This window comes from Brachycentrus maculatus, unplaced genomic scaffold (genome assembly GCF_059751285.1).
Source record: "Brachycentrus maculatus isolate JH-2025_06_01 unplaced genomic scaffold, ASM5975128v1 h1tg000306l, whole genome shotgun sequence".
In the NCBI taxonomy this organism is placed as follows: domain Eukaryota; kingdom Metazoa; phylum Arthropoda; class Insecta; order Trichoptera; family Brachycentridae; genus Brachycentrus; species Brachycentrus maculatus.
Window position 1 is genome coordinate 1,630,808 of NW_028281056.1, and position 19,357 is coordinate 1,650,164.

The window sequence follows — 19,357 nt, forward strand, 5'->3', positions numbered from 1 at the left end:
AGCCTAGTAAATACCCGGACTTCCATTTCCTTCTTCATCTATGTTAAGATGTAAAAATAACTCCTTAGTGGAGAAAACCAAAGATTTTTGAACAAGTATCTGGGCACACTAAAAATGATGTGAAATGAAAATTTATAATACTAAAATTAGAAGTTACAATAGTATATTGAGTGTGGAAGATGTTGAATTTTTATTTAACCAAAATTAAAAAAAAATCTAGGTAGACAGTTACATTCCAATTGGAAAAAAATATTTTGTCCTCTGCTCCACATGCTGTTTTAATACATACGAGTGACAAAAATGTAAGCTTGAAATTTAAATAAATAATATTAATGATGAAAAAGCTGTCGAATAACATCCGACATGGGACCTAAGAGCAAAAAATCCATGTCGAATGAGATTCGACATTGGACCAGTAAGGGTTAACACACTATGAACGGGAAAGGTAATTCTACCCGTACGGTAAATTGATGCTTAAGGACAGGGAAGGGAATTTTCACCCTCTGCACCGGCCTCATTTCAAAGTCGGAAAATAAGGAATTACATTTTTAACAAAATTACATGTACGGGAATCAAAAATTAGGAGGAAAAAAAAATACTCTGCCAACAGACACAAACACTCTAAAAAAGAAACTTAACGAACACTACAAACATATACAGACTATACAATAGAGTAAACAAGATAACTTCCTCGTACCGCATGAAAATATATGTTCCCCATTCATATTTTAAAAAATTGTATAACATGATCCACAACCGGAAACACATAGCGAGACCGAGTAAGAAATACCGACATCCGGAGCATGTGTAAGACGGAGGATATCGTGAGGTGGGGACGACAACGAAGGGGATACTGGAATGATCATGTAAACAAAATGTCAGATGACAGACTTCCACGTATCACCCTACAAGGAATCCCTGAAGGACGCAGACCCCCAGGCAGACCTCCAAAAAGGTAAAAAGATAGCTGGGAGTCAACATCCCAAGAGCTACAAGCGGAGACACAAACAGATCCTTAGGATCTAGAAAAAGAAGAAGAAGAAGAGTATAACATGATACTATCAACAACAACAAAAAAGTCCCTCTCCAAGCACAAGACCACAGTCTCATTTGGAGAGGCTCAGCGCAACTAAAATTATAAGATTGTATTAAGTAAAAATATATAGAAATTGTATCAAATTGTAAAAAAAAAATTAAACAGAATTTATAATGTTTTTAAATGAGTATTATGTACCATTTACTTTGTTAAGGTCTTAACTATATATAAATAATTACTAAATCCCGTCGCCAGCGGTCCGCAGGCGTAAAAAACACCCGTCCAAAATGTGTTGAGTATATGCAGCAGTCCACCATCCTATTATATTCACTTCTGCCCACATATAACAATTCCAGCATATTATTAGATAATGAACACTCATTGAAGTAATTTACATATTTGGCATTGCTTAAATGGCGCATACCTTTAAAGGTCGCATTGATTTTTCTAGGCGGAAACAAAACAAATAAAAAATGAGAAGGTTTGTTTACAATTTAATGCATGAATGAGTAAAGTTTTACACTCCAATTAATTTATTTTTATAACCTTATTGTTACAAAGGAAAATTTTGTCATTTTAAATAAAGTATTCAGGAATAATATTGAAACTTTCATTTTCTGATTGCTATCCCCACCCAATGTTGCAAAGGGCACTAAATCGAACTGATGATCGAGTTGACTCGATAATATTTTACAAACTTATATATCTCTATGAGTGCACAATGGAGTCCTGGTTCCAACCCAAATGTATGAAAGTAAAGCATGGAGTTGGCAAAAAATGGATGAAAGTAAACTGAAAGCAGTCAAAATGCAATCTTTCAGATAAATGTGTGGCAAAATGATGAACGTAAAATGATGTGTGCAAAATGATGTTCGAATGGCTGAGAGAAGCATTATCAATAAAATTAGGAAAGGTGTGTCAAATCGCTCACTCCTTTCGAGAACGTCATAAAAAAAAAATTGCCAATTTTCAGTTGTGCATGTTTTCGGAATGCTCAGAAAATGTACTATATCCCAGCAAAAGCGGCATATTTTTAACTTAATATTTACCCGCTACAGGGCAGAAAATGTTGTTTTTGCATTTTGAAGAAAAGGTATTGTTTAATTATTTTTTTTTAAATACTTGATATTTTTCAAATGGAGAAAAAACATTTAGGTTTTACCTAAAAAGATCTGTTGCACAGTAAAAAGTTTAATACATTGTGTTATATTTTTAAACTTAAACGTTCTCTTGAAAAATCAAGTTTTTTGATTTATGACGTTCTTGAAAGGAGTGAGCGAAATGTGTGAAGAAAGAACAGTAAAACAAATTCATGAGGTGAATGTGGTTGGTAATAAAAGCAGTGGATGACCGAGGAAAACTTGGCATGATCAAGTATTTCAAATACTTGAAAGTGGTCAGGTCAGGAATCGGAATAATGGAGGGGTTTGTATGAGGAGGAGATGCATGAATGTCAAAGAGGTGAAGATTGTTTGCAAAGGAAGATTGCTGTGACGTTCTATTCTCTCTGTGTACCCCTGCGGAAGCAGGATGTTTAGTTTAAGTTAGTTATATAACTTGACAGGATTTATTTGGTCTGAGTCATTGTCATATTTTTATGACAGCTAAAGTCAAAAAAATAATATAACAGTATCAAGATAATGAAATATGCATATTTTAACTATCTTTTCTCAGTATACAATACAAAATAGATAAGGGAATTGGGTAACACTGATTTTTAGATAACGTAACAAAATTGCTGTTTTTTATTTATTAAAATTGATAAGAATGATTTATGAAACTAGATTTTACTGTACTCGAAAATGACTTGATTCTTTTCTAAGAAAAACAAGTATTTGTCATTTTATCGTAAGGACAAATATTTAATTTTAATCAATTTAAAAGATAGTTTGTGGTAATATCTTTTTATTTTAAAATTAATTTTTACTCGGTAAATTTGAATGTAGAAGTTTTACATAGGTATGACTCGTCAAAAATTCAAAAGAATTATAAAAAATAATATTTGGTTCAAAAACCCATTTCTATAATAAAATTTATACGAAACTTCTACTACTACTACTACCATCACGCCGTTTCCCCATAGGGGTAGGCAGAGAGGATAGAATACCACAATCTTCTGTCCTGACATACACTTCTCGCTTCCTTCACATCCATACATCTAGTCATACATGCCCTCCGATTACGAGACTTTTGACACCCACCAGATTTTAGGTTCTGATTGATCTGATTGTGCCAAGTCTTTTTTGGCCTTCCTCGTTCTGTTCTTCCACTCACATTTGCCACGTATGTTTTCTTAGTCATTCTCTTGTTATCCATTCGCTCCACATGTCCATACCACTTTAAAGAACTCTTCTTAATCTTTTCAATTATCCCTTGTTCAGCCTTACATTCTTTTCCTCTCATAGTTTTCAATTATTACACTATATATGATATAAGAAGAATAGCGGGAGTGACCTGGATGCGGAAAGCGGAGGATCGAAGAGGATGGAGACTCATGCGGGAGGCCTACGTTCAACAGTGGACGGACACAGGCTGATGATGATGATGATGACTATATAGTTTTTTCCAAATATATTTTTTTTGACCAGTGACCTGGTTTTGTTATTACCGACATCATCAGACAGGCTAGACAAAATTCTATGTCTTATATACACAACAAGGCAGGGGTTGAAAATCATAATTTTTATTTTTTGCTGACAAATTGGATAAAAACAAACTGACAAATTCTTCCTTGTTGTGTATATAACATAAAAAAGTGGAGAGAAAACTATATAGTTGTTGTTTTATTATGTAATTTTAGAGATATAATTATATTTATAACAGCTAGGGGTCGTGTGAAAATTTTGTAAAAAATATTTTTGGGCTAGCTTTATTGCGCATGGCACACAGGCGCTTAGAGGTTAACCGTTAGAGTACCGAGAATCGATATATCGACTGTGGTATATTTTGCCAAAAGCGCGGCTCGTCGATATACCGACGGATGAATTTTGGCAGTCGAGCTGGAGGTTATGTCGTGGCGTGCGCATTTCTTAAGTTTCGGTTAGCCAACAATATTTAAAAATAAGAAAATTTAATTGATTATTAGTGAAAACAATTTTTTGTTGTTGTAAACACCTTTTATTTTCGCCATTACAATGTAGGATTCGTCAAAAAGAGATTGAAAGTGACTGTCAAACATTGCATTAAAGTGATTGTCATACTCAAAGTAGTGATGATGACGATGAAATTAGAATTTTACCAATCGGAGGATCGGAGGAGCGCTAATAGATAGTACTAACTCCGAGGAAAAGCCTTGACACATTCTTGTAAATGTTTTTTTTTCTGTTTTTTCCATAAATCACATTTATTTTTAAATACACACAAGTATGTTTACTACAAAATGCTATTTTTTGTGGTAGTTTGATAAATTTCTGCTAAAACCAGTGCAAAAAAGATTTGATTCCTGTCAATTCCCACTCCAAGTATTACATATGTGGAACAGGTATTATAAGCTATGGGGTGAAATCATATTGTTAGACTGCATAGAGTCTATGCTATGCCAGGTGCGACATAATTGGGATTTTACCATCTTGATAGTAATTAAACCTTTTGCGCTGGAAAGTTTTTTGGTATGTGCATACCACCAATTCGATAAAATTCCGAGACTTATCACTGTTTAATTGTATTTATATGATTCTGGTTTAATTAAATTGAAAAGCAAATCGACCAATAGCCACTTATGGGATTGAGGCAAGAGCAGATACTTCTAGAACAAAATCTCGACTTCGAACCTCCGAGATGAAGACTCTCCGATCCATAACCGGAAACACATTGCGAGACCGAGTAAGAAATACCGACATCCGGAGCATGTGTAAGACGGAGGATATCGTGAGGTGGGGACGACAACGAAGGCGATACTAGAATGATCATGTAAACAGAATGTCAGATGACAGACTTCCACGTATCGCCCTTCAAGGAATCCCTGAAGGACGCAGACCCCCAGGCAGACCTCCAAAAAGGTGGAAAGATAGCTGGGAGTCAACATCCCAAGAGCTACAAGCGGAGGCACACACAGATCCTTAGGATCTAGAAAAAAAGAAGATCTTTGCAAGTAAGTCTTCAGCAATTTTAGTATACATTTGAGAAAAAATCTCAGCACCAAAACGGTTAATATTCATAAGATTAGATGCATTTGTTTGGACAGAACATTGACTCTTTATTTAAATGACCTTGTTACAGACACCAGACAGTGGTATGTACTGTGGTATGTAAGTACTGGTGACTAATGAACTGTAGTGCATAATGAGAATACCCGAAGGTAAATATCAAGTTTCATGGTATGTAAATATGGTGTGCATAGTTAAGGTATCATTACAAATATCCTCTTGTCCATAGCCTTATTTTAATGTATGAATAACAAAACACTATAAATTCTTTTGAAAAAATATTCAATCTTATTTTTTTTCTTTCTAAGGTACTAATCGAAGGGTATATTATAAAATACTTTACACTGTACACAACTGAAAGTTTTTGAATAAAATAATATTTATCAAATCCTTATCTGCACCCCAATAATGCATACAAACAGTGTTATCTTGATCGTTAACACATGAAGGAAAGGTGATCAGCCCTCCGCTTCAGGTACCAGTCCAGGGTAATATTGAATAAATATTAGAATGAAAAAATCACTTATATTTATTTGACTCCCCGCCCCTGGGAATCGAACCCGGGACCTCCAGAATGGTAGCCAAGCGTGCTAACTATTATAGTACGGAGGCGGACGGATTTTAATAAAATTACTTATAACCCTTATCCGCACCCAATGGTGCATAGGGCACTGCATTGAATAGACGCAGTGTTATTTTGATCATTACTTACATGAAGGCAAGGTGATCACTCTTGCGCTTCAGGAACCAGTCCAGAGTAATATTAAATAAATATTACAGTGTAAAATCACTAATATTTATTTTCACCCCCTCTGGGAATCGAGCCCGGGACCTCCAGCACGGTAGCTAAATACGCTGACCATTATTACACTACGGAGGCGGACAAATAAAAGCGGGGCTCTTTGAATAAAATAAAGAAAAAAATGTAAAAAACTATTTGGAGAGTAGATTTGTTTTGCACAGATTTATTTATTTGTTTTTCATCATATATATTCCTAATAATGTGTCCTCACCGAGTTTTCTCGTGCCGAGGGCACATTTTAGGACACTTATTTATAAAATTATTTGATGAGTAATTTGTCTATCCTGAGTCATATTTATAAAATTATTTGATGAGTAATTTGTCTATCCTGAGTCATGTAATCATGTATGAAATGGCCGAATGATAGTCTATTTCAAATCTATCCACCTCCATGAGCCAATTATCAACAGCTCTTTTATACATAGTTATAACATAAAAAGCTTTTACTCTTTTAGAAGGATAATCTAATCCAGAACATTGTTATCTAGTAAATACGTCAATATGTCCCTTGTAGTTGAGTTGGTTTTATGAAACATAACTTTATCATGTTGGGTATATATTGTAGAACACAAACATTATTTTTTTCTAAATACATATTGGGTTTGTCATAAAAGAACATACCTGCAATGAGAATTAATGTTAATGGAAGGAATGCAAAGCTGAGATAAGCATTATGGATAAAATTAAGAAAGGTGTGTTGAGATGGTTTGGACATGTAGAACGAATGAGTGAGGAAAGAACGGTAAAACAAATTTATGAGGCGAATGTTAGCGGGAAAAGAAGCAGAGGAAGACCGAGAAAAATATGGCACGATCAGGTATGCCAAATACTTGAAAGCGGTCAGGTTAGGGGTCGTAACAATCGGCGGGTATGTATGAGGAGATGCATGAACGTGGAAGAGGCGAAGAATGTTTGCAAGGACAGAGTGGTGTGGCGCTCTATTCTCTCTGCCTACCCCTGCGGGGAAGCGGCGTTAGTTAGTTTTTTTTTAGATTTAATGTTTTTTTTTTAAAGTCTATGCAGTGTTATTATTTGCTAAATCATTTCCACTATCTCCTCTTTCCCAAATCAATAACAGTGAAGTGTTCTGGAGGTAGTATTTTAATTCAAAATTGTAATTAATTGTAATTAAAACTTAATACATATGTACCATTTTTCATTGCCAGCCTCCATAGTTTAATTAATGGTCAGCACGCTCGGCTACCGTACTGGAGGTCCCGGGTTAAATTCTCAAGGGGGGTCCAAATGAATATTAAGTGATTATTCACCTTAATATTTATTCAATATTACCTTGGACTGGTACCTGAAGTGGAGGGCTGATCACCTTTCCTTCATGTGTTAAGGATCAAGATAATATTTCATTTATATGATGCAGTACCCTATGCACCATTCGGTGTGGATAAGGGTTTGAAAAAAAAGGGTAAAGCATGATTTTAGATGATCAGCCCTCCGCTTCAGGTACCAGTCCAGGGTAATATTTATTCAATATTACCCTGGACTGGCCAGGGTAATATTGAATAAATATTACAGTGGTGGACGGATTTGTATAAAAGTACTTATAACCCTTATCCGCACCCAATGGTGCATAGGGCACTGCATTGAATAGATGCAGTCTTATCTTGATCATTACTTACATGAAGGCAAGGTGATCACTCTTGCGCTTCAGGAACCAGTCCAGGGTAGTATTAAATAAATATTACAGTGTAAAATCACTAATATTTTTTTTAACCCCCCGTGGGAATCGAACCTGGGACCTCCAGAACGGTAGCCGAGCGTACTGACCATTACACTACGGAGGCGAACTATCCTTCATAGTTACCCTTTAAAGTTTTATGAGATTGATTTACCAATAAAAGTGACTTACCAGTTCCTGGATGAACTCCTTGTTGCAGACCAGCACGTGCAGCTGCTTGTCGCAGTTCTTGACGCACGTCTCCAGCACGGTGAGCGTGTACATGACGGTGGTGTAGTTCTTGCCGGCGCTCTGCTGCAGCCGCTTCCTGATGGCCTTCACCGCGTCCCGCGGCCCGTCGGGGCTCGAGTTCACGTGGTCGCAGATCTCCATGTTGAGCGCCCAGTTCTCCGAGGCGAGCGCGCCGTCGGTGGCTTGCTCTGCCAACCAAACCATGGAAGTAATTGCAATAAAAAAATATGTAACTAACTGCAGCAGGATCTCATTAACCTTTCCGGGAGTATGGATGTAAATGAACGTCAGTGCCAATTTTCCTCAAAGGAGTATCGACGTTAATGAACGTCGAAGTCTATCTATCAGTTGGTATGATATAATTTGTATAGTAATGACATCTGTGGATATTTGTATTTAACTTTGTCACAAAATAAAACCTAGAGACGGTGAAATATATTTTTTATTAAAATTATTTTTACATAATTTCTATCTTCATAATACAAAGATTTTATTTTAAAAAAATACATATTTAATGTAAAAAAAACCCACTCCCCAGAGAAAGTCGGACATCAATTATTGTACTCCTGGAAAGGTTAATCCAAATGCCGAAAATTTACCCTCTGTTTAGACTAGTGGAGCGTCCGGATTACAGTGCAGAGAATCTATAGAGCACTTTTTATCACAACATTTTGAGTGTGTCCAAATACTTGTTCGCAAAATCTGGATTATCTCCAATTACAGGAGTTATTTTCATATTATTTTTTGACATCTCATCAAAGATGAAGAAGAATATGGAAGTCTGGGCATTTACGGGGCTGACGACCATCATAGGCTGGTTTAAGAGATCACTTTACACACGTGTAACATTCACCAGGTTTAAGTGATCACGTGTGACATTCACCAATTCATTATGGGTAGAATTGGTGAATGTTACACATGTGTAAAAGGATCACTTAAACCAGGCTATGACGGTCGTCAGCCCCATAAATGCCCAGACTTCCATATTCTTCTTCATCTTTGATGAGATGTCAAAAAATAATACTTTTTATAAAATAACAACAATTTTTTTTGACATCTCAACCTTATCATCATCAGGGATGGACATGTACTATACAATAAATAAATATAATACATATCCCTCCTTGAAGATGACAAGGTGCTTGTCGAAAACGGTCGGAGAAAAAATTACTAAAAATAAAAGTAGTTTAAAACAAAATTTTATTTTTATTTTTATAAAGTTTATTAAAATGTAACCTAAGTAATTTAGCGAAAACTCTGTAAATTCATATTGAACTCTCACATTCGCCAAATAAACTCTTTTAGTCATTCTGTCATCATCCATTCACTGTACATATCCAAACCAGCAGAAAGAACTTTATCGTTCTAATTATGAGCTAAAAGATAATTTAAAATAAGTAGGTACCACTTTAGTGATATTGTAGGTAGGTAGGTACTTTAATTACAGGAGAATGTCTCTAAATATAAACTTATCTGAGTAATATTTGAAATATTGCTTTTTTTTAAAGGCAAAAATAATTTAATATGAACAATAGGCTGGATATATATTATATTTATGAATATAATTTATTACCAATAACAAACATATTGTTATGCGTATGTCTGTATAAAATATGATTACAAGCTATTTTTAACCAATAACAAATACAATATGCTTGCATATTCACGATTTTCTATAGGTAGCAGTAAAAAAAGGAAATATTAATTTATTATTTGTTAGACAAGGTTATCTTATTATGAACACACTTATTTTGTGACAATGAACTTATTGGTGTCAATTACATCGGTCGAACAATGCCGATATTTGCGCAATATTGTAAAAAAATCTTGAAACATATAAAATTCTTTTTGTAGAATTGCATATTGTGATTCCCGGTAATTTATTTAGTTTGCATGACTAAAATATTTGGATAAACAAGAAACATAGATTTTTCGAAAACATTCAACAAAACATGTTTGGAAAACCAGGCGAAGTGATCAATTGAGTAACTTAATATGTTATGATTTCCACAAGCTGGGTGCCCGTGAAAGCTATGTGAAAGTTTTTTTGCATCGCTTCGCTCATATAGGATTTCACTAGGAAGATTTAAAAAAAAATATGAGGAATCCAGTGAAACGTAACAAAATCTGAGTCATGAGATTACGCCGTTGTGGTCTGCCGACAAGTTGATCGATAAATTGACATTTGTAAAAAAATAAATAATAAACGTACCAATTTTTTGTCCAACAACCGAAGAAAACGGATTTCCCGCAAGGGCACCTACATTAAAGAATGACATTTTATTTATTTACTCGAATAAAATATTGCTTGTCACTACGTCGCTCTCGTTTTACTTGTCAAAAATACAATAAATAAAGAGTGTTCGCAACCTTACACAAATTTTCTTTGCGTGTTCAATTATTCAACGCGTCTGCGCATTCATGATTTATCGCAGTACAATGAAATGTAACATAAAATTTTACTTTGAGAAAAATCGAGAATACACGTCAGTAAATATTATAATTTTTTGTAGGTTCACATAAATAAAAACTCATTTATCAATCTTCTGACGACGTATTCATTTCTGTGTTGTTCCATTCATTTCTATTTTATATCCCTAAAATTAATTCTGCAGTCTGCGTTCTAACTACTTATTTCAAATCATTATTGAAATAAGATTGTCAAACATATTTTGTGTGCATTTGTTTTAGTATGTGAACAAAAATATCAAACATAACTAACGTTTAAAAAAGTTTATTATAACTAAGTAGATACTTTTTTTATGAAATGAACACGAGAAGTAGAAATAAAACGTAATAGCTATAAACATACGTAGAAATGATGAATTTCGGAGCATTATCGAACAAGTAATTTTAGCGGTGTTTTTAAATATAAATTTGTTGTCATGGGAATAATTTTGTTATTATTTGTGACTCATTTTATTTCATTGAACTTAAAAACATAAAAATTATGCACAATGTCTAGTGTTATCATACATCCAGCTGTTGAACCAGGTGTTATTGATAATAACATGTTAATAAAATGTGTTTTAGAACAAGGGCCCAAAGGGGAAGCTGGTCGATTGTTTGCCGAAGAAGGTGTTCATCTCGAGGAAGTGAAAATTTTACGTTTAGAGTTTTTAAACATCATACGAATTGATCACCTCTGGATGCTGAAATCTCTGACAAAATTAGCATTAAACCACAATCTGATTGAGGCAATAGAGAACCTTGACCAACTCGTAAATTTAAAGGAATTAGACTTATCATTTAATTCAATAAGCGTGATAGAAAATTTAGATGAACTAGTTAAGATTGAAGTTTTGATTTTGAGCTATAACAAAATTAAGAAGATTCAAAATCTAGAGAAACTTGAAAAGCTTATTGTTATTGGCCTGGCAGGAAATCAAATAACTGATTATAAAGAAGTATGTATTATGAAGCATAATTTTTGGGGCACTATTGAGTCCTATTTGTATATTTTGTATCAGCAAAAAATATTTTAAAACAATATATTATGCTTGTGAGCAACTGAACTTTTAATAATTTATTCTTGATTTTGCTAAGTAGTCAGTATATTTGTTAATTTTAAATATTTTAGGTGATCTGTTTGCGCCAATTCAGAGAACTGCGTTCTTTGAGTTTCAAAGACAATCCTTGCTCTAAGGATCCAGATACGACAATGTTCCTGAAAGCAGCTCTACCCAAAGTGACTTACATAGACTATATGCTTGTCACTGAGGAAGAGAGAGAAGAATGCATTGAGGAGTTCTCGTGAGTATTTCTTCTTCTGGCGCCTTTCCAATAAGGTTGGGTGCCATATTGGAATATGCTATACCACACTGAGATCCTCAGCACATTAGATCCCGGTCCATTTTCTAACACTGTCTTCTTTGAACCCTTATCTGCACCCCAATGGTGCATAGGGCACTGCATCATACAAACACAGTGTTATCTTGATCATTAACACATGAAGGAAAGATGATCAGCCCTCCGCTTCAGGTCCAGTCCAGGGTAATATTGATTAAATATTAGAGTGAAAAAATCACTCATATTTATGTGACCCCTACAAACACACAAACACAAACAGTGTGGGCTATTCTTTCTCCGTATACCTCTTCTGCCCTCAATTTCTTCCAACTTTATTTTATGGAAAAGTTACCAGTCTAGTCTTATGGTGTATCCCTGGTACTCAATTCTTTCACTTGATTGGTTACAATAAATGGCAAGTATCCCGACATAGTATGTACTCCTCAATTGATCTGTCCAAGATTTATGCAATATCCTACAAAAGAGCTAGATTTCCATGAGCTCTAATCTATTAAAGTCAACAACAGAAAAAAAGGTCATTTAATTAACAACCAAATAAATTTTACTTATGGTCCATTATTTGATTCAACATCGGTTAAGCGAGATCCATCAATATCTAATTCAAACCCCGCCCACTCCTTTCAACCTACGAGTATATAAGCTGGTTGAATAATCATTTCTAACCCTAGTGCATGTTTGACCTCGGCTCTTAACGCATGTTTGTGCTGCAACTCCTAGTGCATGTTGGTCTTCGGGTCGATCAAAAATCGCATGTGTTAAACAATTTGTGTAGTTTTAAGTGTGTAAATAGTGCTATAGTAGTGAAGGGTAGTATTGTTTGCATGCTGTGGTAGTGATTGTCCTGACGAAGAGACAGGTACGTCTCGAAACCGGTAGACATAAAAATCTGGATAGTATTAATATTACTAACATTTTTGTAAATAAATAAATAAGTATTAAAGTCATCTTGAGGATGCATACTTCACAAATTAATAAATCTGCATATTTTAGTCTCTTTTCAATAATTCACCTTATTTACTAACTAACTAATCATCAAGCTGCTTCTCCCCAGGGGTAAGCAGAGATAATAGAATGCCCAACAATCTGTCTTTGAAAACAATCTTCGCTTCTTCCACAATCATGCATCTCCTCGTACATACCCACCGATTATCCCGACTCTTGACCTGACTGCTTTCAATTTCACATACTTGATTATGCTTTCCCAAGTTTTCCCCGATATTACTCTGCTCCTACTCGGCTATCCAAACTCAAAACATAGTAAGGGACATTTTTTTGTAGTACGTTTTTATTTTGCATTTTTGGACTAAGTAGATTCTACTTAGTCCAAAAATGCGAAAAAAAAGTACTACAAAAAAAATGTCCCTTACTGTGTTTTAAGTTTGGACAGCCGTACTTATAACTACACTTACCTCATAAATTTGTTGTACCATTCTTTCACTCCACATGTCCACACCATCGCAACACACCTTCCTTAATTTCATCTATACTCCTTATCTCAACCTTTTCAATATGTCACCATAACGTATTATTTAATTTTTATAATTTAATATATGATAAGGTTTAATTTTCATTTTATGTATTATCATAATGTATTTTTTTTTTAAATAATGAACAGTTATTTTAATATCATTTAATTTTATTTTTTAATCAATAAATATGAACAATGGATATCTTTATCATAGATCAATAATAAATAAGTTGAATGACGAAGATGAGGAGAAAGAAATTGCTAGACAGAAAAAGGAACTATACGATGCCAAAGTGAACTTCTATTCCATGTCCTTTGTGGAGTACCTGAGTGGACCCGAACTATTTGATAACTTGTACGAACTGGACGTGGATGGAGCACTTCTGCTAAAAGTTGGAGAGGAAATTAGACTGGAATATGAAGAGTATCCTTTTTTGTTGAGATTGTGTTTATTTTCTAGACTTGCATATTGACAGGGGTTTATTTCACAAAATTAGAACTAAAAACAGCAAGTTTTATTTTTAATATAATTTGAAAGCTGACCAGCTCACAAAAATAAAACAAAACCTAATTTAAAAATAAATAAAACAATATTTTGAGTGTGTTTAAATCTTCATCCTCAAATCTAGGTTTGTTCATGCTATTCATTTCGATATCTCAACATAGATAAAGGATCATATGGTGGTTTTATCTGTTAAATTACCAATCATATTAAATTTAACAAACATTTCACAAAGGCCTCTGCTAATTAAAGAACTAGCACGCAAAGGAAGGTGTAAATGTGGCATATAACTTCCGAAATTTGAGTATTGTGGTTGTCAATCATCGGTAAAATAGTGAATATTGCATATGTATAAGATGATCCCTTAAACCAGTCTATGACAGGTCGTGGACCCTGCAAATACCCAAAATTCCATATTCTTCTTCATCTGCATTGAGATATCAATAAATTCATGGGTGTGATTGTTTTTAATTTAGAGTATGAAGCAAGTTTTTTACTCCGATTTTCCAGTATATCCTTACATAGTGTACGAATTAAAGATACAAACAATATTACTGTGAAACGATGCAAGTTCTAGTTGAGTTTGGGCTATCGCAGTATTCCGTGAGGAAGAAAGAAGTGGAAATGTTTCAAGAGGTAATGAGTGAAGCGAGAGAAGGTTGCTCAGACAGAAGCAGAGAGTAAGTTCATAAATGCATGCAATATGTTTTTCGTTTTACGAGTGTCATTTGTCTTGCATATATACTTATTTGTATATTAACCTTTAAACTGTTTTATTTCAATGGACCAAATACGTCCTCAAATATGTCGTGACCAAATATGGAGTCCTGGTACCAACTCTAATGTATGGAAGTGAAGCATGGAGTCAGCAAGAGAAGGATGAAAGTAGACTGAATGCAGTCAAAACGCGATCTCTAGTACGGCAAAACCATATTTAAATGATGAAATAAGGAAAGAATGCAAGGGTGAGAAAAGCATTATTGATGAAATAAAGAAAAGAACGATAAAACAAATGTATGAAGCGAATGTGGAATGTTGCAGGTCCAGAGCCGGTATAATCGGCGGGTAAGTACGAGGAGATGCAGGAATGTGGAAGAGGTGAAGAATGTTTGCAAAGACTGATTAGTGTGGTGTTATATTCTCTCTAGCTACCCCTGTAGAGAAGATGCTTGATAGTTAGTTAGTTCCAAATTGTATAATGTATAAGAGTTGAGAGTGAAAATGTATGATGAGATGCCTGAATGTATGAAGAATGAAAAGAGTCTGAAAGAATTTAAAAATAAATGTTTTGTTTAGTGTAAGAAGATGTAAATATATATGATGTAAATAAGTGTAAAAAATAGTTTGCATTAAATGTAATATAAGCTAAACAAAGAAAAAAAATATGTAAAATTATAAATAAATAAAAAATATTATCTGCGGATATTTTACTATATATGTGTGTTTGCAGGTGTGTAAATAAATACATTACTGAAAAGGAAGAGCTGCTGGAGATGATGTCTGTGATAGTGGAGTCAGTAGAGTCGGAATCCGTCACTCTGACAGAAGTGAAGGACTCTCTGTCCGGATTACTCGACAGGTTTGACTCGGTGGTGAAGGACCTATGGGTCAACCTCATGAAGGAAGAAATATCATTGTACGAACAAGGAGAGGTATTTCTTAGTAAAATAACTTTTTGTAAACAATAACAAAGTGCAGATAAGGGTAAGAAGAACATTTAAGGATTCCTTTTTTGTTTGGTTTAAAGGAGTCACATTTATTCTGTTAAAAATATATAATATAGCTTTATTGTACTATGCTATTAATTATTTTTTGTCCGCCTCCGTAGTGTAATGGTCACCACGCTCGGCTACCGTTCTGGAGGTCCCGGGTTTGATTCCCAGGGGGGGGGGTCAAATAAATATATGCGATTTTTTCACTCTAATATTTATTCAATATTACCCTGGACTGGTACCTGAAGCAGAAGGCTGATCACCTTTCCTTCATGAGTTAACGATCTAGATAACACTGTGTTTATATGATACAGTGCCCTATGTACCATTGGGGTGCGGATAAGGGGTTTGAAGAGGTACTATGCACTAGAAAGTAGTCGTAACAATGACTATATTCTTTCTCAAAAAGTATTTATATGGCTCTTCCAACTATACAAAACTAGTTTTCCACAAATTAATTAGGTTGAATTAATATTTCGCTTTGCAAGCTCCCATTTGCACTTATTTTATCTTATTTACATTCCAAACCGTGAGGTGAAGTGTGCAGACCTGTAATCCTTAGTATAGGAGTGTGGAGTGTGACTTAACAATGTATTTTTATTACGCTAACTCGTATGTTGACTTTAACTGGCGCAATTTATAAAATATAATAATATAATTATAATAATTAAAAAAATTAACACTTTCTACAATGTTTTTCCACTTTTAAATCTATAAATTGATAATTGATTTCAAAAATAGTAATGATAAATAATAATTAAGAAATTAAGGAGTGGTAAGGGTTGAGGTTCCTATGACATAAAGTATACATTATATTTAATACAATTAACAAAATATATAACATAAAATAATTAAAGAAATAATAATAAATTATCTGATCCCAATTCTAGAATTGCGGCTTTAATCTCTAAAATGTTAAAGCCGAACGCATTAAAAATAATAATTTACTTTCTTTTGTTTTTTTTTTGGTGTAAATAAAAATAAGTTTGACACTGGCAGAAACATCCTTTCACTAGGTGACTGCCAAAATAAACAATAAATTTGAAATAAAATACTATCATAATGAAAAATGAGTATTGACCTGTCCGGAAGTATGGAAGTAAATGAACGTCAGTGCAAATTTTCCTTAAAGGAGTATCGACGTTAATGAATGTCGAAGTCCGTCTGTCAGTTAGTATGATGTAACTTGTATAGCAATGACATTTGTGTGTAATTTTGTCACAATTGAAAAATATTTCAAATAGATTTAAAAAAAAATAAAATATTTTAACATAATTTTTATCTTCATAATACATCGAATTAATAAAAAAATAAATTTTCATGTAAAAAAACCCACTCCCCAGAGAAAGTAGGATATCAATTTTTGTATTCCCGGAAAGGTTAAAATTTACACATGAATAAGATTTCTTCTTATCTGCAGGAAACTAGAATTCAGTTTACGCAGAATGTAAAGGATTTGGGCAATAAGATGATAGAGGCGGCACGGTCGGCCTTCACCAAGTGGAGGGACCGAGAGGGGCTGTGGACCATGTCACTGGGAGAGCTACTACCCAAGGCGGCCACCCGGGGCACACTGATGTATGATGACATCCCCCAACTGGTAGCGGTATGTTTCAAAATTAATACTCTCCTTATCATTCATCTTTCACTTTGCAAAATAGCACTTCTTCTGTGGTCTCAATCGTGTGTATTGGTCTGCAGCAACAAATGACACCTACTTTGCCACTCCAGTCTGTTTTGTGAAACCCTCTTTAGCTCCTCATACGTTGAACAGCCCATGTCTTTGTATAAGTCGCAAAGATATTCGCAGCGAATATATTGCATCAATGTGAAAGCGGCGTAGATTATTTGCAAAGATAGATTGGTGTGGCATTCTATTCTCTCTGCCTACCTCTGCGGAGAAGCGATTTGATGGTAAGTTAGTTAGTTGATTTTTTATAACTAAAAAGTTATAAAAAATCAACTAGATATTAAGATGACTTAGTCAGCTAAACCCTTCTTAAAACTTACATGTGGGAGTAGCAGAGGTAGTTAGTAGTGGTGAATTTTTCTTTTTTTTCTTCTTAACATGATCACTTTCAGTATACCACAAGGTTTCTGACAGCTATCTGTACAATGGTCAATGCATCAACAGTTAAGAGTGTTATAATGATATAACACTGTTAACAGTTGATGCCTCGTCCCTTCGATAGTTTTTAAATAAACCACTAGAAGTACGATGCGAACCTCTTAAGGTGGAGACTGACCGGAGCATTTCGTCGTAACGTAATACGTTACGATGCGAGCATTCAGGCAGTCAGTACACCAAGTCGAGCGCTCCATCCATAGTTTCGGATGCTCGGTGATGCTTGTCGCAAGCGATGTTACGACGAAATGCTCCGGCCAGTCTCCACCTTTAAATGATATATAAATCTTGTACATTATAAGCAGAAAAAAGGAATATATAACATTCAAAGACCCCAGTAAAGTCTTAAATTCATATCCACTATATGTACTACTGGCCCTGCTGGTGTATGCGCGAATATTACTCTAGAATGGTAATCCATGTTGATCTGGCAATCTGTGTTCATTTCATCATTTCCAAATATGTAATCGTCATCCAGATAATGACGGACAAAGACCTAATGATGGACACCATCGCCCAGTCTACTGACATCCACATGCGCTTCATAGACGAGAGGGAGGATTACGTCATTACCAGAATCACGGAGTGGCAGGAAGATCTTCTGCACAAAGCCACATGGTCAGTATTTGCTAATTTTGTGAAATAATACCCTATTTCAAGAATTACTTTATTTAGATCCACATTGGGCGGGTGAATTATTTGATTCAGTGGAACAACTGGTTTGTCTACCATTCCTAGAGGCCAACAAAACCTTATTTTTGAATAATCATTTCACTACAGAGATAAGACTTTACAGGTACCTAAAATCATACCAAAACTGGATAATCCACCATCAAATTTGCGATTTCTCTTGCTTACTGTGGAGCAACAAAATAAGGTTTTTTTTACATTGGTAATTTTTTGCAGCTACAGTCAAACTCCCATATTACATACAAAGTCGGTAAATAACAGCAGAAATGTTTGTTATTTCTTTTCATTATAAGTCTGGTTTAATTTTTTAAGAATTATCTTCATGCCATATTGTATATTGTATACTTGCGCACTATAGAATTGCATTTGTGTGTAAATAAATTAGGAAAAATCGTGAGATACTTTGCTGTACTGCATACATAAATTTTCTGGTTTTAGTAAAAATTATTTGACTGTGTTCGGTTGTGTGAAATGAGTATGAAAGGTGCAAACCATTACATATCATGGAATAATAATAAATAATGTAGTTACTTGTTAACACGGGTAAAAATCTTTTATTGGGTGTCAATGTCATATTACAATGCAATAATTTTGTAGAATACTTCTTGTTGAAATTGTAAATCATAATGATTGGAGATAAATGAAGAATTGTGGGGGTAGAAATGAAGTAAAATAGGAATCAGTGTTTGATACACGGAAAACATATGTACACGAAAAATATACTTCAAGTTCAATTAAAATATTAGTTGGGAGAACTTTGTTCATTTTTAATAACATATCGCTATGTATATGGGAATTCTGTATGAATATTAGTCAGTTAACATAAAAATCCTTAATCTTTTTACTTACGTACGTACCTACAATATTTTTTTGAAATATTTTATGTACCCCTCCTTAGTGTAGTGGTTTCAATATAAGTACTTTTAAAATATTTTAATAATACACATTTTTAGGGAAGAAATAAAACGAAATCGCAGCCGCATATTAGAAATCAATTATTTTGTTGACAATCAGAAGGAGGAATGGTCCCTGCTAACTAATCGATTGCTTATTGAAGACATTTCTCCGGAAATGGAAGCTCTTATCACGAGGAAGGGTCAGTAGTTTCTAAACAAAACATGGCTTTTAAATGTAACGAGGCAA

At 34.3% G+C, this 19,357-nt stretch overlaps 2 protein-coding genes across 6 annotated transcripts in view; one reads left to right on the forward strand and one right to left on the reverse strand.

Annotated features, from left to right (window-relative positions):
- LOC148304737 (target of Myb1 membrane trafficking protein) overlaps window positions 1–10,257 on the reverse strand; it is a 31,118-nt gene extending 20,861 nt beyond the window's left edge. For all 4 annotated transcript variants that reach the window (XM_088267871.1, XM_088267869.1, XM_088267870.1 and 1 more), the window contains exons 1-2: window positions 10,120–10,257; window positions 7,848–8,095 (exon numbers count right to left, since the gene is read on the reverse strand). In XM_088267871.1, coding sequence (XP_088123997.1) covers window positions 7,848–8,095; window positions 10,120–10,186 — 315 coding nt within the window. In that variant the 5' untranslated portion in view covers window positions 10,187–10,257. The remainder of the gene's footprint in view (window positions 1–7,847; window positions 8,096–10,119) is intronic.
- Window positions 10,258–10,795: 538 nt separating this feature from the next.
- LOC148304738 (dynein regulatory complex subunit 3-like) lies at window positions 10,796–19,343 on the forward strand. 2 transcript variants are annotated; one of them, XM_088267865.1, is made up of 8 exons: window positions 10,796–11,314; window positions 11,488–11,660; window positions 13,400–13,609; window positions 14,227–14,367; window positions 15,138–15,339; window positions 16,820–17,005; window positions 18,003–18,142; window positions 19,168–19,343. In XM_088267865.1, the coding sequence occupies exons 1-8, from the start codon at window positions 10,865–10,867 to the stop codon at window positions 19,316–19,318; spliced, it is 1,653 nt and encodes a 550-aa protein (XP_088123991.1). In that variant the 5' UTR covers window positions 10,796–10,864; the 3' UTR covers window positions 19,319–19,343. The 2 variants fall into 2 exon arrangements, with proteins under 2 accessions (XP_088123991.1, XP_088123992.1); XM_088267866.1 differs by lacking the exons at window positions 10,796–11,314; window positions 11,488–11,660 and adding an exon at window positions 12,393–12,573.
- Window positions 19,344–19,357: the final 14 nt, after the last annotated feature.

What these genes read in the sequence shown, in the direction of transcription:
- LOC148304738 (XM_088267865.1), top strand. Translation starts at nt 10,865, where the DNA reads ATGTCTAGTGTTATCATACATCCAGCTGTTGAACCAGGTGTTATTGAT. An exon ending in GAATGCATTGAGGAGTTCTC is followed by an intron (nt 11,661 to 13,399) that starts GTGAGTATTTCT and finishes TCTTTATCATAG; the next exon opens with ATCAATAATAAATAAGTTGA. An exon ending in ACATCCCCCAACTGGTAGCG is followed by an intron (nt 17,006 to 18,002) that starts GTATGTTTCAAA and finishes ATCGTCATCCAG; the next exon opens with ATAATGACGGACAAAGACCT.